The sequence below is a fragment of the Eptesicus fuscus genome, chromosome 13 (assembly GCF_027574615.1).
Source record: "Eptesicus fuscus isolate TK198812 chromosome 13, DD_ASM_mEF_20220401, whole genome shotgun sequence".
In the NCBI taxonomy this organism is placed as follows: domain Eukaryota; kingdom Metazoa; phylum Chordata; class Mammalia; order Chiroptera; family Vespertilionidae; genus Eptesicus; species Eptesicus fuscus.
Window position 1 is genome coordinate 13,459,490 of NC_072485.1, and position 26,816 is coordinate 13,486,305.

The 26,816-nt window shown below is 39.1% G+C and overlaps 2 protein-coding genes across 2 annotated transcripts in view; one reads left to right on the forward strand and one right to left on the reverse strand.

Annotated features, from left to right (window-relative positions):
• The window catches only part of DDX10 (DEAD-box helicase 10), a 256,489-nt gene that overhangs the window by 56,396 nt on the left and 173,277 nt on the right, over positions 1-26,816 (forward strand). Inside the window, exons 12-13 of the mRNA XM_008156071.3 lie at positions 1,330-1,418; positions 6,289-6,769. Coding sequence (XP_008154293.2) covers positions 1,330-1,418; positions 6,289-6,769 — 570 coding nt within the window. The remainder of the gene's footprint in view (positions 1-1,329; positions 1,419-6,288; positions 6,770-26,816) is intronic.
• LOC103299240 (transcription factor BTF3-like) lies at positions 18,153-18,923 on the reverse strand. Its single transcript, XM_054724871.1, has one exon. It carries the CDS (start codon positions 18,909-18,911, stop codon positions 18,414-18,416), a length of 498 nt encoding a protein of 165 aa, XP_054580846.1. The 5' UTR covers positions 18,912-18,923; the 3' UTR covers positions 18,153-18,413.

Consider the following 26,816-nt stretch of genomic DNA (forward strand, 5'->3'; position numbering starts at 1 on the left):
TTACAAAAATTAATTTTAAAATCTAAAAATAAAAATGCCTGCTTAGATGTGTTTCATGATCTTTGTTGCCTGTTTATTTTACAAACTGACAAAGGATCAGGACCATGTTTAATTTTTGGTTTGTATAGCTTTTTCCATAAAGGTAGTTTTATAAAAACAAAACACAAGAAAATATTGCATGATGACAAATTATTTGAAATTATGATCATGATGCACTATTTGAAATTATAATAGAAAAGAAATAAACTTAAGGAATAAACTTGTTCCTATCATGATTTTATGAAGCCTAATTTAGTTAGAAATGGTAAAATCCTGTTTTGGTGGAAAACATCCTTTGACTACTATGATAATAGTTATTACTAATAATGAGCATTTATTGATACTTTCTGCATTCCAGAAGATAAGCCCAGGTATTCTAAATACATTTTCTCATTTACTCCTCATAGTAGAAGGTGCTATTATCTCTGTTTGATATGTGAGGGAACTGACAGAAGGAAGAGGCATTCTCAGCAAGTAAAATTTGGAGCTCAGATTATCATCCGTATTCTTCTTTTTAAAAAAAATATATTTTATTGATTTTTTACAGAGAGGAAGGGAGAGAGATAGAGAGTCAGAAACATTGATGAGAGAGACACATCAATCAGCTGCCTCCTTCACACTCCCCACTGGGTATGTGCCAGCAACCAAGGTACATGCCCTTGACTGGAATTGAACCTGGGACCCCTGAGTCTGCAGGCCGACGCTCTATCCACTGAGCCAAACCGGTCAGGCATCATCTGTATTATTCTAAAGCCTGTGGTTTTCCCCATTACACCATATTGCAACTGAGTAATAATAACAACTTCTAGAACAGCTTCTTGAGAAGGTGACATTCTATGTAGAGTTGGCTTGAGGAAACCAAGTCTTAAGTCTTTTGGTATTACAGTTCTAAAAGGTAGTTTTTTTTTTGTGTGTGTATGTGTAATGGGGATATACTCAACTATTAAAAAAATATATTTTTTTATTGATTTCAGAGAGGAAGGGAGAGAGAAAGAGAGACAGAAACATTAATGACGAGAATCATTGATTGGCTGCTTCCTGCATGCCCCACACTAGGGATTGAGCCCACAATCCGGGCATACGGGCATACTCCCTGACTGGGAATCTAACCATGATCTCCTGGTTCATAGGTGGATGCTCAACCACTGAGCTATGCTGGCCTAGCTCAACTATTTTTGAAGTTTTTTACTACTGTTGAATTTTACCCTTTGGTTAATTTTATTTCATCTTGCTTTAATTCATTTTCTATTTCTGACTATTTATATGTTGTATATTAAAACTCTTTTACAGTGTTTTGTCTCCTATATACGTTCAGTATATCTGATGAAGGATAAAGAAATATTTGATGTGAGCAAGTTACCTATACCTGAATATGCCCTGTAAGTATTCGTATTATAGCTTTAATTGTGAATACTCAAAGTTAGAGGGAATTTCTTTGGAACCTTGTTATCAGAGAGTCCTAGTTTAAACCACTCTGCCTTACATTAAGATAATCTGTTAATGATCTGCAGAGAAAAAGATCCTATAAACTGGAAGACTAGTTGAGCGTTTAGTTCTTATTATACGAAAGAAGTTTCTTACTTGTAAGTATGAATTCCCTGCAGCTTCCTATAGTATGGTCTTAAAGGAGATGGAGAGCAATTGATAAGCATTCTTTGAAATCTTTAAATGTCTATATTCCTCTTATTCTCTGAAATGCTGGCCTGGATTACAATAGACAGTTCTTTTTATGCTTTGGATACAAATAACTTCCTCAGTTCTTTTATTTTATTTTATTTTATTTTATTGTTATTATTTTTTAAAATATGTTTTTACTGATTTTAAAGAGAGAGGAAGGGAGAGGGAGAGAGAGATAGAAAAATCAAGGAAAGAGAAATATTGATCACCTGCCTCATGCACGCACCCCTACTGGGGATCAAGCCTGAATCTTGGGCATGTGCCCTGACCAGGAATCTAATCTGCAACTTCTTGGTGCATGGGTAGGCGCCCAACCAACTGAGCCACATTGGACGGGCTGTTCTTCCTTTATCTTAGATTGGTTTTCTATACTGCGTACTGCCTAAATATTCTTTGTGTCTTGGTTTTTCTTACAGGTACTCAGTTACCATGGCAAAATGTCCCTGTTTAGTAACTGAGGTTACTATTATATGAAAATAAAACTCTTGGTCTTGTTTAGGCTTCTTATTTGCAGGATTTTTTTCTAACATTTTTGGCTATAAAGGAGGAGCATCCATTTTTTAATGGGGTTCTACCTGTGGGAAAAGCACTGACAATATCCTATAGAAGCACCTTTGAGGTAGATCATAATAAAAACTTGTATCTGGATGAGCGGCTGCTTTGTTCTCCATGTTAGAGTGTTTTATATATATATATATATAAAATAGAGAAATATGCACATTAGGTCATGACCAGCTCAGGAGGAGGGGCCGGGCGTGGCCCCAAGCCTGAGAGAACAACACGCAGGTGCAGCCCGGAGCCTGAGAGAAGAACACACAGGGGCACCTGCTCTGAGCCTCCGCGACGCTGCTGGGGGCAGGTCCCCAGAGGACACACACTGCCTGCTCCGAGCCTCTGTGGCACAGTCTGACATGCCCTCATCCTTCTCCCTGGAATTATTCCTTATTTTGATAATCACGTGAGTGAACCAAGTAGCAACATCACATCCCAGTTAAAAGATCATCAGTTACAGTGAAACTACACTTTCACTTCATCTCAGCCACTATTTCCAAGGCTGTACTCTGAGCCTTATCACCACCTGCAACTGCTAACAGCAGAAATCATAGCATGGCCCTGGCCAGCGTTGCTCAGTGGTTAGATCGTCCACCTCCCCACTGAAGGATCTCAGGTTCAAGGGCACAAACCTGGATTGCAGGTTCGATCCTCAGCCCTGTTCAGGGCAGATGCATGAGACAACCAATTTATGTGTGTCTCTCACATCGATGTCTGTCTGTCTGTCTGTCTGTCTGTCTGTCTCTCTCTCTCTCTCTCTCTCTCTCACAAAATCAGTGGAAAAATATTCTCTAGGGAGGATTAACAAACAAAAAAACTCATAGCATGTTGTCCCTGACGTCCTATTATATGATTTTTTTCCCCCCTGGCCTATCAATGATCTCCTCCTCTTCCTCCCCATTTGTATTATTCTTTGCATAGGCTGGGCTGTGGGTTCACCTGCATCAGTGGATAAATAGAGCCCCCACTAGGTACTTCAAACAGATAGAATTTAATATTGGGAATTGGTTACCAAAGGGTTGGAAAGGAAAGTTTAGAAGAGAAAAAAAAAAGAGAAGTTAGAGATTAATAGCTACAGGAAGCCATTCTCACTCTCATGGATGAAGGAGCCAGACCATGCCCTGCTGAGGCTGCTGAGAACTTGCTGCTGCCATTGGAACGGTGCTGCCAAGGAAGACAGCAGCCTGCGGACTGCACTGCCACTGCCCCTGCAGCTGCCTCAGCTCCTGCCCCCACCCCTGCTGAGCCCAGTGAGGAGCCGAGAGTGGAGCTTCTCCAGTGCGTCCATGCTCCGCAGTGAGAAGTTAGCTGCCAGGGGCATCTAGGAAACGCAGTTTCCCCTGAACTACAGGAAAGCACAGAAGGGCATAGATGGAGCTCCGAGCCAACAGACAAAGCCTACCCTTTGCCTATTTGGGCTTTACTCTCACCCTTTACCCTATATTAAACTTCCAGGAACCTGTATCCAATAGCAGGGTCACACAAATACCCCTTAAATAATTGAAGATGCTGTCACTTTCCCAAAAGAGAGGCACAAGGCCTCCTCAGTCATTATTTCCATCTCTAGGTGATCTGCTCCCATTTTAATTTTCTTAGAATAAAGGTAATCATAAGTAATACTTCTTATCTATAATAATAAAAGTATAATATGTTAATTAGACTGGACAGCCAAATGACCTTCCAGACAATCATTCCAGACGTCCTTCTGGAGAAAGCTGTGGCAAGGGGGGCAAGGCAGAGTCAGGGGCAATCAGGTAGGCAGGCAGGCATAGTGTTTAGGGGTGATCAGGCAGCCAGGTAGAGGGAATTAGGGGAGATGAGGCAGGAAGGCAAGTGATTAGAGGTGATCAGGCAGGCAGGTGAGTGGTTAGGGATGATCAGGCAGGCAGGTGAGTGGTTAGGGATGATCAGGCAGGCAGGCAGAGTGGTTAGGGGCCATTAGGCAGGCAGGCAGAGGGGTGAGGGGAGATGAGGCAGGAAGGTGAGTGGTTAGGAGTGATGAGGCAGGCAGAGTGGTTAGGGGCCATTAGGCAGGCAGGCAGGCGAGCGGTTAGGAGCCAGTGATCCTGGATTGCGAGAGAGTGCAATCCAGTGATCCTGGATTGCGAGAGAGTGCTGAGGGACCGCCCCCTCCCCTGCATGAATTTCGTGCAGCGGGCCTCTAGTTATAGTATAACAGATAATTTGTTAGTTGTAACATTTTAGAACCATTAAAATTGCTAGGTAATAGAAGTATGGCCAGTGACTTTCTGTCTAGGTCAGTGGTTTTTAATCTTTTTCATCTCATGGCACACATAACTAACTACTAAAATTCTGTGTCACACAAAATGTATGTTTTTTGCATATCTGACACACAAAAAAAGGAACAATTTTGATTCATTCATACCGGATGGCTGTTGCCATTTTTTAATTTGACAATCTAAGAGAAAAGTGGTCTGTGCCCCCACTAGTCAGATATTGCACGTTTTAAAAATTCTTACGGCATACTGGTTGAAAATCGCTGGCTTAGGTAATGAAAAACCACATAACACATTTTTGTTTATATACCAGTTACTCATGAAATTCTATTCTGTTTGTCTGAATGACTTAGTTGAGAGATTAGCAACAGGAGAGGCACAAGTCTTTAACACTGTAGGACCATATTTAGGGGACATTTTATTGCCACAGGTGCCAGTAGATCTTATCTGTTTATAGTTGAAGACCTTTGCTTTATATTGGTGATGCTTAGGGAAGGCAGAAAGTTAACTTCGCAGTCTAAATAATTGGTACAGTTTCATTGTAATTATAATTTCCTTTAGAAGCCTTTGATAACCAAAGCAGTACTATGTATGCAGGATATAATATAGGTATACAAAATTATTTTACTAGAAAAACCGTATTTTGAATACTTAATATATACAGTTTATTGTGCTAGCTGTTAAAATTACACATGTATAGTATATACTCCTACCTTAAAGGAGTTGTAAGTTTTAGGAGCTTAGAGGGACATATAAGTGTAATTGTAATACACTGAGAGAAATGATTTGATATGAACTTGTGATCCTAATCCATAGCCCCTATAGCAGCATTAATGACAAGTTCTCAGTAGTGGCTGCCTGTGTGCCAGGCACGATTTTAAGTGCATTGCATCTATGAACATTTTATTCTTGCAATAACCCTATCATTTTATTCTTACAACAATCCTTATCACACCATTTTGCAAATGAAGGAACTGAGGTATAGAGAGGTTAAGTAATGCCTTTTGATCATACAGCTAAGTAAGTGGCAGAACCAGGATTTGAACCTTAACAGCCTTATTTCTGAATCTACATGTTACCATTATACTTCGCAGTTTCTATGGATCATGTCTTATAGGAAAAAGGCAGTGGATCCATGTTGTAATGTTAGCTGTTTGTTGTAACAGGCTGTGCTTTAAGAATTTATTTCCAATCCATCAGTGGGAATTTAGAAGCTGGGAAAGACCTGATCATAAAGTGAACCTTATTTTTTTTTTTCTCTGGTTTGAAAATTTTTTCTGTAGAAGTGATTACCATTATATCTCTCCGAAGGGAGGACCATGATACTGGAGTTTATTCTTTGCTGAGAATTATATTTTGTCCTTCCAGGGCCATGTCTTTTCCAGTGTTAGTATTTATGTTTTACAAAGTGTTTTTATAGAGTTATTATATCACATCTCCACAACAATTGTGAGATTGGTCTGGTAGGTACTGTTATTCCATGTTTCAGGAAGTGGAGGCGGAAAGCGTTAAACTGGAAGTTGGCAGATCTAGTACTCGTATTGTTTCTTTGTTTCTGGTCTCGTGCTCTTTTATAAGATGTTAACCTCTTAATGAAAAATGGGGTATCTTCAATGTTTTCTGACAGGTATTCAGTATTTTCTGTCAAGATTTTTGTATCTCAGAAGAACATTTTCTTTGGAAAAGGCTCTAAAAATAGATCCTGACTCTTGAGAAACTTTCATAATAACCATAAACACACCATCAGTGTATTGATATAACTATTTTTAATTGCCCCTTTAAGGTCTCTTGGTCTTGCTGTGGCACCACGGGTAAGATTTCTTCAGAAAATGCAGAAACAACCGAACAAAGAATTGATAGTGACCCAAGATAAAAACGTAAGTGAGCCAAGGGCCCCCTCCCTCACCAGTGATGAAGTGGAAGAATTTAGAGCATACTTCAGTGAGAAAATGTCCATCCTTCAGAAAGGTGGGAAAAGACCAGAAGAGACAGAAGATGGACTGGCTAATGGCATTAGTGATGAAGAGGAAGAAGAAAAGGAAGGTGAAGAAGTGGAAGAGAAACTGGGAAAAGCAAAAGGGTATCAACCTCATTCTGGCCCTAGCACTGATGAGTCACAGAAGCACAAGGAAGCTCCCATGCAGTTCTTGGACAGAGATGATGATGATAATGAGGAGGAAGAAGATGAACTCGGAGATGATTTCTTTAAGGTGAAGCGACACAATGTGTTTGGGTTGGACCTTAAAGAGAATAAAGCATTACAGGTAAGTGTACTCCCAATGGAGGGTCTTCTATTATTTCTTACCACTTATTGTGTGTTGCTTTGTTGCCTTTGAGCAACTATGGGAAAGCAAGAACTAGGAAAAATTTGTAGAATGATTTTCTTTGCAGTGAACTCTCCCTCTTTCTCCATATTTAGAGATAGGTGCCAAAGAATTCTAATTTTTTTGTGACGTGGGGAAATCTTTTCATTTACTGGAATTCTGATGCATGTTTTTAAAGTAGCCAGTGTCATGATTATAACATTAAGAAAGGTGATGGGGTTTCATGGTTTATAGTGTGAGGATATTTCATTGTGATTCTTAACATACTACTGATTTAAATCATTAAAATGTTCCTTACAACAGTTTAATCTCTCTAAACATGAATTTTACTTTTAATGAGACATTTGCATTTGGGCACCTATCCAGCATCTTAAATAGAACAGTAGCACTTCTTTTTAAAGGCCATTTATGAAAGTTTATTGAAAGTTTCATGTAGATTCCTTGTTTCTCTGAAGGTACCTGCTAGGGAGGAATAAAAGAGATAGCACCTGTTTTCTGGAGTACTTGCAGGTGCACAGTAAATGCGTTTCTCCCTTGTTCCCTATTTCCCTTCATGTTTGTATGCCTTTTATTCTTGATAATTTCCTTTTTCTTTTCTTTTTTAAAAAAAAATATTTTATTGATACTTTACAGAGAGGAAGGGAGAGGGATAGAGAGTTAGAAACATCGATGAGAGAGAAACATCAATCAGCTGCCTCCTGCACACCTCCTACTGGGGATGTGCCTGCAACCAAGGTACATGCCCTTGACTGGAATCAAACCTGGGACCTTTCAGTCCGAAGGCCGATGCTCTATCCACTGAGCCAAACCAGTTAGGGCTTGATAATTTCTTTAAAGAGAATTGAATGAAAAATGGAGTTGCACTCTTATTTATATAAAGCTTAATAAAATTCTAAGACCCACAATAGGAAACATTAAATTTTGAACCATGAGTTCAAAGTAATGAAATAAAAATTTTAGAAAGGTAGCAATTATACTTACTGAGTACTTAATTATATTAGGAATTTTCTAAACATCTCATTTTTTTTTTTTTTTTTTTTTACTAACCCTATGAGGTAGGTACTCTCTCATACAGGTAAGGGGGAAAAAAACAGACACACAGACAGTAAAATAGTGAGATGTGCAATTTGTTACTGGCAAAGTTGGAATTTGAATCTAGGTATTCTGACTTGAGTAGTTCTTGACCAGTAAAAGATGTTTTTTGAAGTCTGGTTTATCACTTTTTAAAATAATTGATATATTTTGTGTGATATCTGATAAATCTGATTAATCCAAGGTCATAAAAATTTTCTCCTATGTTTTCTTTTAGGGGTTTTATAGTTTATTACTTAAATTTAGGGTAAGGATTTACTTTAGCTTAATTTTTGTGTATGATGTGAGGTAAGGTTTGAGGTTTTTGTTCTGTCTTTTTCAAAAGGATGTCCAATTAGACCAGTCCTGTTTATTAAATGCTGTTCATTGAAAGGTCAAATAAATGGATGTATGTATAGGTCTCTTTGTTGACTCAATTCTGTCTACACAGCTATCCTTTCACCAATAACACCTGTCTTGATACTGTAACTTTATAGTACATCTTTAAATTGTGTAGTATGAGTCTTCCTTCCAACTTGATGTTTTAAAACAAAATTGTTTTGGAGATTTTTGGACCATTTAATTTCCATATAAGTTTTGAATCAACTAGTTAATTTGTACAAAAAACCCTGATGATAACTTCATTGAGATTGCGTTGTATCTATAAATCTATTTGGGGAGAATTGACATCTTAATATTGAGGTGTTTTTTTTAAATAAATCTTTATGGTTCAGATTATTACAATTGTTCCTCTTTTTTACCCTCATAGCTCCCCTCCACCCAGTTCTCACCCACCCTCTGCCCTTACCTGCCCCCCCCCCCCGCACTATCCTCATCCATAGGTGTATGGTTTTTGTCCAGTCTCTTCCCGCACCCCCCACATACCTTTCCCCCCAAGAATTTTCAGTCCACTCCCTTTCTATGCCCCTGATTCTATTATATTCACCAGTTTATTCTGTTCATCAGATTTTTTATTCACTTGATTTTTAGATTCACTTGTTGATAGATATGTGTTTGTTGTTCATAATTTTTATCTTTACCTTTTTCTTCTTCTTCCTCTTCTTAAAGAATACCTTTCAGCATTTCATATAATACTGGTTTGGCGGTGATGAACTCCTTTAGCTTTTTTTTAATCTGTGAAGCTCTATCTGGCCTTCAATTCTGAATGATAGCTTTGCTGGGTAGAGTAATCTTGGCTGTAGGTTCTTGCTATTCATCACTTTGAATATTTCTTGCCACTCCCTTCTGGCCTGCATAGTTTCTGTTGAGAAATCAGCTGACAATCGTATGGGTGCTCCCTTGTAGGTAACTGTTTTTCTCTTGCTGCTTTTAATATTCTCTCTTTGTCTTTTGCTCTTGGCATTTTAATTATGATGTGTCTTGGTGTGGTCCTCTTTGGATTTCTTTTGTTTGGGGTTCTCTGTGCTTCCTGGACTTGTAAGTCTATTTCTTTCACCAGGTGGTGGAAGTTTTCAGTCATTATTTCTTCAAATAGGTTTTCAGTATCTTGCTCTCTCTCTTCTTCTGGCACCCCCATAATTCAGATGTTGGTATGCTTGAAGTTGTCCCAGAGGCTCCTTACACTAGCTTCCTATTTTGGGATTCTTTTTTCTTTTTGCTTTTCTGGTTGAGTGTTTTTTGCTTCTTCGTATTTCAAATCTTTGACTTGATTCTTGCGATCCTCTAGTCTGCTGTTGGATCTCTGTATGTTATTTTTTTACTTCAGTTAGTGTATGTTTAATTTCTGGTTGGTCCTTTTTCATATCCTCGAGGGTCTCGCTAAATTTATCGGCCTTTTCTAGAAAATTATTGAAAAACCTTATAACCATGGTTTTGAACTCTGTATCCAGTTGTTTGCTTTCCTCCATTTCTTTCATTTGTGATCTGTTTCTTTGTCTCTGCATTTTGGCTGCTTCCCTGAGTTGATAGAGTGGCTTTGTGTGCTAGGTGTCCTATAGGGCCCAGTGGCTCAGCCTCCCCAGTTACCTGAGGTGGACACTCTTGGTGCACCCCTTTGTGGGCTGTGTGCACAGTCTTGTTGTAGTTAAGCCTCGATTGTTGTTGGTATCACTGGGGAGAATTGACCTCCAGGCCAATTGGCTGTGAGGATCAGCTGTGTCTACGATGGGAGCACTTCTGTGCTGGAGACACCCTTATGAGACAAGACTTACTTCAGTGGGGCTTTGGTGCTCACTGAGTCTGCCCCCTGAGTTGTCTCTTATGGATCTGAGGAGTTGTAATCTGGATGGTCCCACTCTGACCGCTGGGTACACTGGCTCTTGGATCTCCAAGGAGGTGCTAATTTAGCCTCTGTCTGAGGCCACCCAGCAGGAGCTATGGAGAGATCTGCAGATTCCTCTTCTTTGTTTGGTTTTTGGAGGTGCCCAGATGAGGCTCAGCTGTGAAGCAATGCAAGCTGCTGTGGGGCCTTGGGCCTTCTTTTGGATGTTCTGGGTCTTTCTGACTCAGCTGCAGTTTGTTAGGTAAGTTTAAAATTCAAAGGACCAGGCCATTCATATGCAAAAGCCTCTGGGCACAGCTTGGATGGGGCTGAGTGTCAGGGCAGAGCAATCAGCAATGGCTTCGTGGGGCGGGATCTCAGGGCGGAGCAAACAGCAATGGCTTCCCGTCAGCCCTGCCCTAAGAGGCCCCCTGGGTCTCAGTGTCCCTCGGTAATTGCTGCAAGCACCTCTGAGAGAAAGCCACCCTTTTTTTCTTATTTTTTTTTCACGATAGTTACCTTACTGCTTTCGTTAATCCTCACCCAAGGATATTTTTTCCATTGATCTTTAGAGAGAGTAGGAGGGATGGGGAGACACAGAGAGAGAGGAACATCGATGTGAAAGAGACCTCCCACACGTGCCCTGACCAGGGCCAGGGATCGAGCCTGCAACCGAGGTATGTGCCCTTGACTGGAATCGAACCCGAGACCCTTCAGTCTGTGGTAGCAAAATAGGTTAGAGCTGAAATATATTATTTTAAAAACGTTTTTTCTTAAAGTAGTGCAGTTTTGTTGGTGCCTTAACCCTTTGCACTCGCTTGCTTTTTTCTCGATTCCTTATTCTACTCGGGATTTAATTTTTTAAATACCCCAGATTTTACAAAGCGCGGCAGTAGAATAAAAAACTGGAGTTTCTTTTCATACAAACTTATTTATTTGGATTTTTTTATATTTCAAATTATTGATACATTCAATAACCGTCACACTCGACATCTGAGTGCAAAAGGTTAACCATGTGTATGACTTGCCAGTTGGTTAATTGCGCATTAGGTAGGTCAGGTAGGGGGAATGTAAACAGAATTCAGACCCTCCTGGGAGTTGGTGCCTTAAAGTTAATTGACACTTCAGTAAAAGTTCAGTGGGAACAGGGTTGCCTGCGTAATAAGAAAGACCTTTTTTTCAGTAAAAGTAAAGTGTAAATATAAAGTACAAACTTATTAGATAAGATTATCATGCCAATTTCATGATGGTTTAAATCTTAAGTCTTTAGGGCGGTGCTCTCAAGCTGTGTTTGCTTAAGGGCTAATGTTCTAATTTTCAATCCATCGCAGGCCAATAATGTAGTAAAACATCTATCTTCTATATATATATATATATATATATATATATATATCTAATCTAATAATAGACAAATATGCAAATTGACCGCACCTTCGCTACACCTAAGCCACACCCACCAGCCAAGCCATGCCCACCAACCAATCAGGACAAGTATGCAAATTACCCCAACAAAGATGGCGGCTAATTTGCATATCAAGACAGCGTGGAAAGAAGCCAAGAGCTGCAGAAGGGAGTAAAGCTTCGAAGAAGCAAGCAAGCCGGAGGGGGGGAGGGGGGGCGGGGAGGAGAAGGGAGGAGCGAAGTCAGGGCCAGGGGCGAAGGGAAAAGCAGGCGGGGCGGGCGACAAGGGCGGAGCGGAGGCGGGGCCGGGGGCGAAGGGAAACGCAGGCGGGCTGGCAGAGAAGGCAGGGCGGGTGACAAGGGCGGAGCGGAGGCGGGGTAGAGTGCAGCAGGAAATCCTATTGCAGGATTTTTCCTGCAATGGGAATGCTAGTATATATATAAAAGCCTAAGCGACCAGTCGCTATGATGTGCACTGACCACCAGGGGGCAGACGCTCAACGCAGGAGCTGCCCCTGGTGGTCAGTGCACTCCCACAGTGGAAGCGCAGCTCAGCTGACCAACGGGCTCCAGACACCTGGCTCATGGCTGGTGAGTGCTGCTGCAGAGGCACTAGCCTCTCGCACGGACACTCCCCCTGCACGCCCTTTGACTAGAATTGAAACTGGGACCCTTCGGTCCACAGACTGACACTCTATCCATTGAGCCAAACTGGCCAGGACTTTCTTGACCTTTTTTGTCGCCTTCTTTTTCTTTCACTAGGTTGGGTTATTTTTCTCCTTTTACATTTTAATCATAAAACCTCCTTCTGTGTATATTTTTCCTGTCTTTTTTGTTTATGTGGCTATAAGAATACAATGTGGGATGTTTGAGTGTGAATGTTTTTGTAATGAATGGAACATTTTTGTTTGTCATTTACAAAATTGTGCAGTTTCTCTTTTAACCCTTCCATATCTTTTGGGTTATTTTTGATGGATGGGATCACAGTTGCGATGGTTCCTTGACCCCTTTTGGTATTGGGTCCTTGTTTAAATTGTGCAGGTACCCTTCAGAAAAGGAAGGGAGGAAGATTAAGAGAAAGAATTGGTAAATAGGCTTTTGGTAGTAGGCACATTGACTATACAAAGAAATGTGTAGTAAGATGTATCTCCTTGAGAGCTGGCAACATAATGTAGCTCTTCCTAAACAAACAAACAAAAAATGATTAGAAACAATACAGTAAAATTTTAATAAACTTAATATTTAAATTTTTACTTATTTTTCAAAGGACAAAAAGTTTATCTGTATTAAGCAGGTAGCAGATCATCATCAGTCTCTGGACATTTTCCCCTCAGAGAGCTGTTGCTGTTTTTGGTTTGTTTTCTTTTTTATCTTCTTTTAGCATGCCTGCTGGCTGTTAGAATAGAGTTGACAGATGGTCCTGATATACCATTGGGCAGAGAATCTGCTAGTTTTTATTTGGCATAATAAATGGTTGAAAACAGTGCTATTTTGTTACAGTTCTAATCAAGCCAGCACAGTGGTGATTCTTAGAGTGTATTACTTTTAAGCTCTGGAAACAAGTGTCTTAGTATACTGGGCACTATGAATGTCCTAGAATATATGAAGACAATCTTAACCATTAGGTACGCATGAGATAGAAATCACATATTGTAACTTTCTGAGAGCACATAGGGTTTGGCTCAGATTTTCAGGGATAACCTGTCTTGATGCAATTTTCCATCCTACTTGTCTGTTTCCTCCCACCCCTCATATTGGTGGAACAAGTGATTCAGTCTGTTAGTGGCAATCACTATAGAGAATGCTTCCAAATAACAATTTCTACCTAAGTTTATTTTCTAAATTACAATGGCACACTTCCTATTACATCCTTTGAGTGATCATTGTTAGAATAAGTCTTCCACCTGCATGCATTTTCATATCTGTAGGTTTTTGTCAAAGGAAGCCACAGCACAGGAATTCTTTTTTCCTTGCTGTGATACCTAATTTTGGAAGGTTTACTAATTTCAGAATGTTTGATGGGGGAAATGGTTGTATATTGCAGAAACAGTAAGAACCTGATAAATGTTCTTTCCTGTGGTTTGGTTCAGCATTGTTTTGTTTTTCTTGCATTTTTTGATCTATCTGGACTGTTTTTCCTACTTGCTGACATTTCCATAAAGTAGAACTTTGTAAATCAAAGAGTAGGTAAAGTCTATTATGTGCTCTATCTTGACTCTACTCAAATCTTCTGAGACTTAATTAAAAAAAAAAAACGAAGCTGAAAATTTGACTTTTAATGAATGTTGTTTTCTTTTTACTATATCCTGTTAAGGGTTTTAGATTGACTCAGTTTCAGACACACTTAGTAATGCATGTTTTAATAGCTATTGAGCCATTATATTTAATAATGTGCACAAATTATTGGTTTTTAATGGTTGTTTTTAGAGATAATACTCTGTTTCTAACTCTCTTCCTTCCACAAAAAGGAGGGAGGAGGTATTTTATTGTCCAACAATATGCTATCAGTGTCCTTGAGGCTACCTGTCTAGTTTCCAGCCTGTCTACTAACACCAACCAGATTTACGGTTACTGGATTAGATGTGGTGTACTGGTTACTCCTCTTCCTCTCCTCACCTCCCATTAACTAGCCTTGTCTTGTGGTGGACATTGCAGATTCATTTCTCTTTTCGTCTTCATTTACTGAAGAGAGAAAAACAAATTAGGCTTCAAGAATTATGAAGAACCTGAGATTCTACTCTACTTGCAGCTTAACAAGTTAGCCTGCCACGTTTTGATTTACTTTGCTAGTGACTCATGGCACAGCAGGCTACGTGAACTTCAAGTTTGCACTGGTTCCCCTGCCTCTCAAATTCCACAGGGGCCATGCGAAAGTGTGCCCAGGTTGGTGTCATCCACAGAGTAGGTTTGTGTCAGAGCTAAGAAACCCCCAGTCCTGTGAGAGGTCTGCTAGCCAACCTGCCCAACCTTCACCCAGAGGGAGACATTATCTTCATTAACCTGGTCAGGAACAAATCTGTTATCTGCCCCAAACGGAGCTATTGTATTCTATTTTTACATGCTTGAAAAGGTAATCTGAAAGAGTAATTGATAGAAGGTGTATGGAAACAGGGATGATTTTCTCCCATGCCAGTTATAGCAACCAACTTTCTATTTATCTTTCCGCTTTGGTCAGCTTCTCCCAGATCAGACTGTAGAAAAACTACTTCAATTTAAATGCCAACATGAATTCCAGCGACACACAGGTTCCTGCATGTGAAAACTGTTGCTTTTGTTTGATAAGGCCCTAAACTAGTGTGTAGTTAGGTTTTCTGGGACAAAGACAGATGCTCCAGAGCAGCGGTCGCCAACCTTTCGGACCTCGCGGACCACCAGTTGGCGACTGCTGCGCCAAAGGTTTCCTTAAACCAGTGGTTGCCAACCTTTTGGACCTCGCGGACCACCGGTTGGTGACTGCTGCTCCAGAGTGTGCTTACCCCTGTCCGGGCACTGAGCACACTGCACTGTCATAGTTTTGTTTTCCCTACTATACTGTATTCCGGTATGGAGGCAGGGAATTGTATTATTCATTCTGTGTCTTTATATCTGTCAGGGTTGCCTGTTCTTGTAGAAGATTCTCATAGCTGTTTGTTGAATGAGATGATTGAATGAATAAGTGAGGAGAACTTCTTTAACTCAGATCTGTTGATCTTTTGTTTATTCAGGTTCCTTACCCCAATTTGAGACTTAGCTATTTGATAGAAAAATGTACCTAGAACATAAGGGGTCAGAAAATATTTGTTGGCTGAATGGGTTAATCTTAGATAGGACTCTTTTCTCAGTGAAGTTATATGCTGGTATCTTGTTTTGGATGAAAAGCTGGTTAGATACAGAATAAATATCTGTGAAATCATTCCTAAACCTGAATGAACCCATCCATTGTCTTTTTCTCATAGTGATTGTTTTGATTTCTAGGGGCCTTGATGTGGTCCTCTGTGTTCCCTAGAAAAATAAAAATTTAAGTAAAAGTTGACTACCCTTCTAAAGTTGGTTGAAAATTTTTTTAGAAAAACTAAATTTTATAGAGAGTTCACCGGTAGAAATCAGTTTGACCCTAATTCTTTCTCTTGAGTGGCTTGTTTTTGTCTAAATGTGTGTAGTTCTGAGTAGAGTTATGACGAAGGGTGTGTATGTAAATCATTGTTGCCAGAAGACTTTGTAGAACTCTTGACAGCAATGTGCTTCAGCTGAAACTTCAACCTTAGCAGAGGCAGAGGTACGCTGCCAGCACAGGTTCTTGCATAAGTGCAGTGCCTCTTGAGTTTTGTTGTTCCCACATTTAAGAAGCTTGGAGAAATAGTCGAAAAACTATTATGTCATACCTGTGCTATCTCTTTTGAGACATATGTGGAAACATGATAATAAAGATTATCTAATTACTTTACACCAGAAATGTATTGTTTTGGACAGGTCTATGTGTTCACATTTGTGTTGGGTTTATGTGTTTTTACCATAATGTGTTTAGTAGTATAAAGGAGAAAAATGATTCATAAGCTTTTTCAAATTCAGATGTAGAGCTTATTTGTACTTAATTATGTTTTCCTTAATATCAATAATTTCAATGGTTTTATGTAGTTTTCTAGGAATTCCTCAAGTCAGAAGTTGAAGGAAAGAATTGTTTCATCGCAATTTGGGAGCATTTTTTCAGTAGGATCTGTGTGTTGAGTTGTGCACATTGTGTGAAATGTGAAGCCTTAGCAGATGCCAAGAAATGAATGATTATTTAATGAGGCTATTTATGTCTCTAGTTTTCTTAGGTTGAAACATCCTGCTGGACTAGTTAGAACACCAGCTTCTTTCTTCTATAAAAACACCCACATCAACTTTAGGGACTCACTTATTCCTTTTTCATTGAAATGATTCATAGTGCCAAGACCTAAAAATCATTGGGGAAAGAATAAAAATACTGAGCCTATAGGTAGAACGGGTTGGCCTAAACATTTGGGATCATGTCTGTTGACCCTAACTATCCTCTGCCACATTTTCTCTCTGTAGTTAATGTTTTATTTTCTTAAAATACTCAATACAGACATTACTGTATCAAATATGAAACAGTTAGACTTCTTAGTCCTCAGTAAAGTTGCATAGTTGCAGAGACATGATATTCATATGGAAACATTAAGTGAAATAATATAAGATCGAAATATAAGAAAGATTATGTACGATATTCATCTGTAGTAAAAAAATGTTTTGAATTTGTGCTAGAACTTTGGGCCAGAGTACTGGAACTCTTTCTGGAGAAGGTGAGACTTGATTAGTATTGAAGGTTGTGTTGGATTTGATAGGTAGAGAAAGAGGGAAAGGTTATGTTTAGTGTGATTTTATATATATATATATATACTAGAGGCCCGGTGCACGAAATTCGTGCATGGAGGGATGTTGTCCCTCAGCCCAGCCTGTACCCTCTCCAATCTGGGATCCCTCTCACAATCCAGGACTGCTAGCTCCCAACTGCTTGCCTGCCTTCCTTCCTGATTGCCCCTAACCACTTCTGCCTGCCAGCCTGATCACCCCCTAACCACTCTGCTGCCAGCCTGTTTGCCCCCAACTTCCCTCCTCTGCTGGCCTAGTCACCCCTAACTGCCCTCTCCTGCAGGGTTGATCACTTCCAACTACCCTCCCTTGCAGGCCTGGTGCCTCCCAACTGCCCTTCCCTGCTGGCCATCTTGTGGTGGCCATCTTGTGTCCACATGGGGGCAGGATCTTTGACCACATGGGGGCAGCTATATTGTGTGTTGCAGTGATTATCAATCTGCATATTACTCTTTTATTAGATAGGATAGAGGCCTGGTACAGGGGTGGGGGCCAGCTGGTTTGCCCTGAAGGGTGTCCCTGATCAGGGTGGGGTTCCCTTGGGGCGTGGGGCGGCCTGAGCCAGGGGCCTGTGGTGGTTTACAGGCCAGCCACGCCCCCTGCCAACCCAAGAGGAGGCCCTGGTATCTGGAATTTATTTTCCTTCTACAATTGAAACTTTGTAGCCTGGAGCGGAGCCACGCCTGGGGCTCCCTCTGTGGCCGGCAGCCATTTCTGTTGGGGTGTGGAAAGCTTTGCTTCCCCTGTTGCTGGGGGCAACCCTGGCCTGCTCTCTCAAGCTCCATTCTGCCGCCATTTCTGTTTGAATTTGTTTACCTTCTATAATTGAAACTTTGTAGCTTGAGTGGAGGCTTAGGCCTGGCAAGGGCAGGTGGAAAGCTTGGCTTCCTCTGTTACCTAGGAAACCTTGCTCTCTGTGGCTGTAGCCATCTTGGTTGGGTTAATTTGCATACTCGCTCTGATTGGATGGTGGGTGTGGCTTGTGGGCATGGCTTGTGGGTGTGTCGGAGGTATGGTCAATTTGCATATTTGTCTATTAGGTAGGCTATATATACATATATATATATAAATATAATCATTTTCGATTAGTCAGTTTGATTAAAATATGAATTAAGGATAGCAGGTAGGTTTCCTACTGTGTCTAACCGACCAGTTGGTGGTGGCAACTTGAATCTCTAAAGGAATGATAAAGTTAGTTTGTCTCAACAAGCCAGAGTGCAGTGGTTGAAGCGTGAGGCTCACTTTTAGTATGATATAGAAGAGTTTATTTTGTGTGTGTTTTTTTTACTAGGCAAAGATCTTTATTAACCTGTTCCAAACTTTATTCCCAAGCTTCTTCAGCTTAATTAGCTGCAAAGAATTATTTATGTATAAGCAAAAACTGAAAAGAGCTGCAATGTCCAGGGGCATTGGGCTAAAAAATATTAGAGATCTAGATTTTATCAGATCCATAAACAAAATTTGAAAAAGCAGTCATAATATAAAATAGCAGCTCCCAGAAACTTCTTCAAGTTTATCTTCTTCAGAAGTTGACTCAATTCAGTTTGCTTCATTCTTGGAAGCCTCATCAAAATTCTCCACAAGATATGGAACATCATCATCATCATCATCATCATCCTCTCCAGTAGCAAGTGGCGCTTTTCCATCCACTGATTGTTTGGGCAGAGCTTCAGCCAGTCTCCTTAAACTAGTCAGACTGTCTGCACCAAGCTGGTTTAAGATGCTGGGTAGCATTTCTGTCAGCTGCATTGTCTCAGGATGGTCTGTAATGGTGAAAGTGTTCGCTGCCAGAGATGCCTGAACTTTAGGGTTGTTAAAGTGGATCACTGTTCCTTGGTTTGTAAACATATTTACCTTTTCAATACCAGAGATATTGTTTACCCCTAACTTCTTTAAGGAGAACTGAAGTTTTTTATCATCTGCTGTAGCTGTTCTATGAACTACCTTCTTCTTTCTACAAGCAGTTCCTTTCCCACCAATGCGCACTTGTGCCTGCAGTTTGGCGAGTTTCTCTTGGTTCATAATAGTTTCTTTCATCTTGTTGGAGAGGAAACGAGTCCGAGAGGGGACTAGGGCTGACGCTCAGGGGGTCTAGGGCAGACCAGCTGAGAATAAGCCTGGTATAGAAGAGTTTTGAAATGATTACTACTTATTTCCCATTTCTGAAGGGTAGATGGAGGTGATAACAGTGAATATAAGAAGAGTTAAAGGCATTATTTTCAGGTTGCATATTTTATCAGCTCAAAATTAAAAGTCCTCTTGTGCTTAAATGTCAAAGAACTGATCCTCTTTTGTTATGCTTGAAAGAGAGGAACCATGTAATTTTCTTATTAAACATTTTCTGTAAACACTTGGCTTTCATGCTTCTTGGAGGTGCCACTGCTATATATATATTTTGTAAATGTCAGTATATATAGAGTGTGTAAGACATAAACTCTGGCCGAATAACATTTACTATGTAAATTTTTTTAAATAAAATTGAGTTATCATGACAGAAATCACATAAGAACTAAATGTTTAATAGTCATTTAAAGAGTATAGAATTCCAGCCTGGTCAGTGTGGCAAGGTGGTTGAGCATTGGTCTAAGAACCAGGAGATCACTGTTAGATTCCTGGTCAGGGCACACGTTCATGTTTCCGTCTCGATCCCCAGTAGGGGATATGCAGGAGGCAGCCAATTAATGATTCCCTGTCATTGATGTATCTCTCTCTCTGTCTCTCTGTCTCTGTCTCTGTCTCTGTCTCTGTCTCTGTCTCTCTCTCTCTCTCTCTCTCTCTCTCTCTTCCCCTCTCTGAAATCAATCTTCAAAAACGAGTGTAGAATTCCAACCAATTCTAATTTAAGTAGAATTACTCTTACTTGCAAATGGATTATTGAAATAGTCATTTGTACTTTATTGTTACAAAGGTTTTTGCTTTGTTGATAAGAAAATTAGGTAAAACAAGTAGTTAAGAGCTGTATTTTACTGAAGTTCCATATTGAATTTATTGGTTGGCAATATGGGCAATCCTTTTAAGTACTCTGTAAAAATGATTTTTACCTTGAGCTTGTAATTTCTTTAAAGAAGGAAAAAAATCATCAATATGGTCAGAGCTAAAATAAAATTGCAGAATTTGTATGAAGTACAGCTGTTGCTTTGAATGTTTTAGTTGATGGAAATGAGAAGCCATATTAAGACTCTATTATGAAAGATTCCACTTGAGAAATTGGCTGTTAGAGTGTGTCATTGTTTTCTTTGGGAAACAACCAGAAAAGCTAACTTTAAAGGAACCTTTAGTTTTAGTATATTTAGCAGTGAATGATGTTACAGCACGGCCACCAGCTTGGTTTGTCCCTCTTCTAGTACTGACTAAGCAGGTGTGACTCAGACTGAAAGTCAGTCAAATAATTGTCTTAAACTCTCTTAAGGTTCACTTGCCAAATAGAAAATGGTTGACCTGAATCTTAAGTTTTCTACTAACAAGTTACAGGATATTGAAATATTGGCATACTTTGGAGATATTGTGGGTTTAGCTCAGACCACCACAATAAAGTGAGTTGAAATTTTTATGCTAGTGAAGTGTCTTGCCTTCAATTTATAAAACACACATCTGTGAAAAGCAAGAAAGTGAAGCACAATAAAATGAGATGTTTGTACTCACACAGTGGTGCTGTAATCAATTTCTATATTGTACAGGGGTTTCTAACACTTGCTGTCATTCTCACCCTCTTCTCTTTGCCATGGGCCCTTTCACAGGCCATGTAGCTTAGCATAAAAAATTAAAGGGTCTTGGGGTGGGGTAGGTATAGGATGTCTAAGGAATCATAATAAATTGTGAAGAAGGGGATTTTTACATTAGTTTAAGATATGTCATTATCAAAGGAAACTTTCCATAATTTGGAATCAAAGACTTTAAGAGGTAGAAAAGTTATTATAATTCCCTCTATAACAAAACCTCTTATCCTGCAGTGGATAGAAGAAAAAGTCAGGGGTCCAAGTAATCCTAAATATTTTATTTTATGCATCTGAAACATTACTTTGAGAAAGGGATTATAGGCATCATTAGACTCCCAGCAGGGCCCTTTGCAAAAGAGGAAGAGGGCGAAACAAAAGGTCCTTTCTTTTTGGAGCTTTAAAATGTTGTTAGGGAGACCTCTACATCTTAAAACAACAACACAAGTCTGAAAGAGATTAAGAAATTAGCAAAAATATACATTCTTGAGCCAGGATGTGCATCAAATGTACATCACTTCATATTTATCTTTTTGTGTATGTGTGTGGGAACATTTAAATTCATTTCTCTTAGCAAATTTTAATTATACAACACAGTGTTTTCAACTACAGTCAACTCTAGGTACCGTGTTATATGATAGATCTTCAGACCTTACTCATCTTACAACTGGCAATTTGTACCCTTTTACCAACCTCTTCTTATTTTCCCTACCTCCCAACCCCTGGCAACCACTTTTCTACTCTTGCAGCGACTAGTTTTTATGTGGAGGTTTTAGAAAAACATTTGTGCAGTGTCTTCAAGTTTCATCTGAAATAGTTGTTTCTCACTTTCGATGTGTACTTAGCAAAAGATAGAGAAAACAAGTAGAGGTATCTATCCTAATATGACTTCAGCATGTCAGTGTTTGGGGTTTCTGCCACCCATTTCTATGTGGTCTTTACTTTTTCTCCTGTGGGATGAATTGGGTAGAGGTGGTTCACCAAGTAATGTAAGAAGATCCTTGATCACAGCTGCCACCCTCTGATAGCATGAACATCCAGTAGTGTTTCCTATGATAACCAGAGACGCATGTTTTGCATCACTATCATGGTCCCATCTTGATGTACTTATGAATATTTGTTCTGAGTAGGTAGCTGATGAATATCATGACTCAATGGGAACAATTTTGTTGTTCTGGTCTTTTAGCCAGATTAGATGCCATGTGCTTGTTAGTCATCCATTGTGGAATGATCGCAGTGAAGAAAACTTGTGATACTAGTATTTGAAATGGTTTTGTATTTGTCATAGTCATATTATTATATGTGTAAAACCGAAATGGCAGAAAATTGCAAAACTGTTTTCCAGAACTAAACTATAAATGTAGCATAACATTTTTGCCACTGTGAGCAGTAGCATCTTAATTTTTATGTTCCTCAAGATATTTAGTGTTACTATTTTTTAAAAAAAATTTTTATTCTTGAAAGTATTACATATGTTCCCTTGTTCCCCCATTGACTCCCTCCAGCCCGCCCCTGCCCCCCACCCCAGGCCTTCACTACCCTATTGTCTGTGTTCATGGGTTATGCATATATGTATACAAGATCTTTGGTTGATCTCTTCCCACCCACCCCTGCCTTCCCTCTGAGATTCAACAGTCTGTTCCATGCTTCTATGTCTCTGGATCTGTTTTATTCAACAGTCCATTTTGTTCATTAGATTCCACATATGAGTGAGATCATGTGACACTTGTCTTTCTCTGACTGGCTTATCTCACTTAGCATAATACTCTGCAGGTCCTTCCATGCTGTCTCAAAGGGTAAGAGATCCTTCTTTTTTACTGCTGTATACTACTCCATGGTGTAAAAGTACCACAGCTTTGTTATCCACTCATTACTGAGGGGCACGAGCAGTTTCCAGATCTTAGCTATTGTAAATTGCGCTGCTATGAACACAGGGGTGCATATATTCTTTCTGATTGGTATTTTGAGTTTCTTAGGACATATTCCTAGAAGTGGGATGGCTGAGTCAAATGGCAGATCCATATTTAATTTTTTTAGGAAATTCCATACTGTTTTCCATAATGGCTACAACAGCCTGCATTCTCACCAGCAGTGTATTACGGTTCCCTTTTCTCCACGTTCCTGCCAGTATTGGTCATTTGTTGATTTGTTGATGGTAGCCATTCGGACAGGTGTGAGGTGATACCTTAAATGTTGTTTTAATTTGCATCTCTGATGATCCCTGACTTTGAGCATTTTTTCATATGTCTCTTTGCCGTTCATATGTCTTCTTTGAAGAAGTGTCTGTTTAGGTCCTTTGCCCATTTTTTAATTGGATTGTTTGTCTTCCTTTTGTTAAGGTGTATGAGTTCCTAATATATTTTCTATGTTTATTCTTTATGTATCATTGGTAAATATGTTCTCCCATACAGTGGGCTCCGTTTTAATTTGGTGATAGTTTCTTTTGCTGCGCAGAAACTTTTTATTTTGATTTAGTCCCATTTGTTTATTTTCTCCTTGGTTTCTTTTGCCCTAGGAGATGTATCTGCAACTATATTGCTACGAGAGGTATCTGAGATTTTGCTGCTTATGGATTTTTTTCTCATGTCTTACAGTTAAGACTTTTATCCATTTTGAGTTTATTTTTGTGTATGGTGTAAGTTGGTGGTCAAGTTTCATTTTTTTTTTTTTGCATGTATCTTTCCAATTTTTCAAAAACCGTTATTGAAGAGACTGTCTTTACTCCATTGTATACTCTTGCCTCCTTTGTCAAATTTTTGAGCATAATGGCTTGGGTCACTTTCCATTGATCTATATGTCTGTGCTTATGCCAGTACCAGGCTGTTTTGATTACAGTGGCTTTGTAGTATAACTTGATATGTGGTATTGTGATCCCTCCAGCTTCCTCTTCTTTCTAAAGATTACTACAGCTATTCAGAATCTTGTTTGATTCCATATAAATTTTTGGAGTATTTTTTCTAGATCTGTGAAATATGCCATTGGTAACTTAATAGGGATTGCATTGAATCTATAGATTGCTTTGGGTAGTATGGACATTTTAATGATGTTAATTCTACCAATCCATGAACATGGTATATTCTTCCACTTGTTTATATCTTCCTCTATATCTTTTGTCAATGTCCTGTAGTTTTCTAGGTACAAGTCTTTTACCTCTTTTGTTAAGTTTATTCCTAGGTTTCTTAATTTTTTTCCCCCCAGTGGTAAATGGGATTGTTTGTTTAGTTTCTCTTTCTGAGAATTCATTATTGGTGTATAAAAGTGCCATCAATTTCTGGGTATTAATTTTGTATCCTGCTACATTGCCAAATTCATTTATTAAATTTAGCACTTTTTTTTTTTTTGGTGGATTCTTTAGGGTTTTCTATGTACAATGTATTGTCATCTGTGAATAAGGAGAGTTTTATTTCCTCCTTTCCAATTTGGATGCCCTTTATGTTTTCTCTATGTCTGATTGCTGTGGCTAGGAATTCCAGTGCTATGTTGAATAAGAGTATTGAAAGCAGACATCCCTGTCTTATTCCTGTTGCTAGGGGAAATGATTGTAGTTTTTGCCCATTGAGTATGATGTTTTGTCCAGAAGGTCTCCCAGTATAATTAGCATATTACTCTTTTATTAGTATAGATGGTTTTTCTGTATTTTAGTTGTAATTCCCATTTGGTCCTGGGAGTGTGTCAGTGTAGCATCCACTTACTATGCTGCCATTTTGGAATCTCTTTTTTTATGCTAGATTTTGAGTTACTAATAGTCAGTGAATGTTGCAAAAGTTCCATTTTTCTCCATTGGGCCTGCCACACAGTAAGTGCTGAATAAACGTTTGCTGAATTGAATTCTGGTAGCCAAGCTACAATGTCGGAAAAACATTTATGAAAATGCCTCTTATCATAAATTATAAATGTCTTTCTTATTTATTACTAGTGACTATTAGTAGTCTTTATTTTAGAAGAGTGAACTTTATAAAGCTTTAAATTAATACAAACTAAATATGTTTAACTGTTTTCTACAGATGCACTAACATCTAGCTCTTCTTCTGAAGAATTCTAGGATTCAAGTGCTTATTAAATATTTATGTTTTGATCATAAGGCACACAGCCTACACAGTCACATAAATTCTTATCCTTTGTTGGATAAGGATTATTTAAATAGAATCACTGTTTTTAATTTTCTATTTGCTTACTTTTAGACTAAAAAATAACAGAGCATCTTAAAATATAGGCTCCTCATAAACATATAAACATCTACAAAATGGAGTCATCCCCACCAAAGTGGATAAATATTATAAAAAGGAGCAACAACATTGCATTATGTACCTATTGCCTTGACAAGGATTTATTAAACAATGAAAACATATTTTGGTAAGAGTTAAAGGTACTCCTAAATGGCCCGCCATTCCCCATATGTCTGTCACATTTTTTTGGTTACCCTTTTTATATATTCCTATGCACTAATTTCTCTATATACCTGGTTCAGAACCTATTTTGTGCTATTAAAAGCCAGAGGAATAATTTAAGATGTATAGTTCCTATGGTGTATTCTCATTTAAAAATTGAAAAGCAGCATGAAAAATGAGAAGTAATGAACACTTGACAAGTAAGCCAATATATTCTCCTGGAATTAATTTGGCAATTTTTAGTAAAGTTTTATATTAATGGGTTATCAAATGAGTGAGTTTAATTTTTAATTTAGTATTCTGAACCACTTGGTACTTGCTTTTAGAGGCTTAAAGAATTAAAATATCTTCGGCTTTTTTTTGTTTAGATGCCTTACAAATGTAAAAGGCTGAATACAAAGTGATTTATGTGTGTGCGTGCGTGTGTGTGTGTGTGTGTGTGTGTGTGTATAAAATAACATAGTTACATATTATATTTATTATTGGCTACTTTTTCCCTTTTAAAAAGCCAACCCAATAACATTAATTTCCCAGTTTATCTTTTTAATTCATTGTTGACAGTTACTCCCCTTTGTCTAGTAATTTTTTTAACAAAGTTAGTTTTGATGCTGATTTGTATTGTGGTGAAGTAATGGACTCTTTTTGGTGGCCTTTTTTGGGGACAGATATGATTCTGCTGTTTTTGCTGGAATGTATTATATCACTGAATTATTTACTGTTCCTAGTACACAGAATGGCTTTAAAGCCTTGGTATGACCTTCTCTGTATGCTTTCCCTTGTGGGTTGTCCATGCTAAATGAACCAGATGCTCACTAGTGTTCTCATATTATTTATACACTTACTAGAGGCCCGGTGCACGAATTTCTGCATGGGTGGGGTCCCTTGGCCTGGCCGGCGATTAAGGCCAATGGGGTGTCTGGCTGGCCTGGGGGAGGGACCCCAGGAGGCTGGTCGACTGGACCCCATTTGGGGCCTATTGGGAGGACCGGCCGGCAGGGGGGTGAGGGACCATGGAAGGTTGGCTGGCTGGGAGGAGGGGCCGTGGGAGGTTGGCTGTCTGGGAGTGAACGGGCTGCAGGAGGTTGGCTGGCCAAGGGTGGACGGGCCGTGGGAGGTTGGCTGTGGGAGAGCACTGACCATCAGGGGTCAGCTCCTGCGTTGAGCGTCTGCCTCTGGTGGTTAGTGTGCGTCATAGCAACTGGTTGACCAGTCCTTCCGGTCGTTCAGTCATAAAGGTCGCTTAGGCTTTTATATATATAGATAGATGTGTGTGAGTATACATTCCATTTTACAAGGATTATTTTGTTAGTACCAGGTTTGGAACCTATGGCCATAATCAATTTACAAATAGAATGTGCATGATGAATCATTGGGATGTAGGAAGGAAATATTAGGACTTGTATTTACTTATTTGACCCCTCATATTTTTCTTTTTTATTTGATTTGATATATACCCACATGTATTCATGCACACATTTTATAAATAAAAATGTATGTTGAGTGTATATTTAAACTGTTTTTACTAAACGGTGTGATTAAAAACATTTGGAAACCAATTAGATGATAGGTGGATAAGAATCAAATTAGAGTGGTAGCATTAGGAAAATGAGAAGAAGGAGTGTAATTTAAGATATATCGCACATTTAGCTACAGATGAGAGATAGGATAAGATAGGATAAGTATAAGTGATAGAAAGAAGGATCAGAGAAGATACAATTTTGTTCATGATATCAGTTAGCCTGGGGGATTTATAAGAACATAGAGCAAACCTTGTTCACTTTCTGTCACCTGTGCCTCACTGGGTGAGCAGCCAGGAGGATGGTAGTTAAAAATTAGGAAGT

Bases quoted from the DNA above. Each gene is read 5' to 3' on its own strand.
- LOC103299240 (XM_054724871.1), bottom strand. From the start codon at position 18,911: ATGAAAGAAACTATTATGAACCAAGAGAAACTCGCCAAACTGCAGGCA.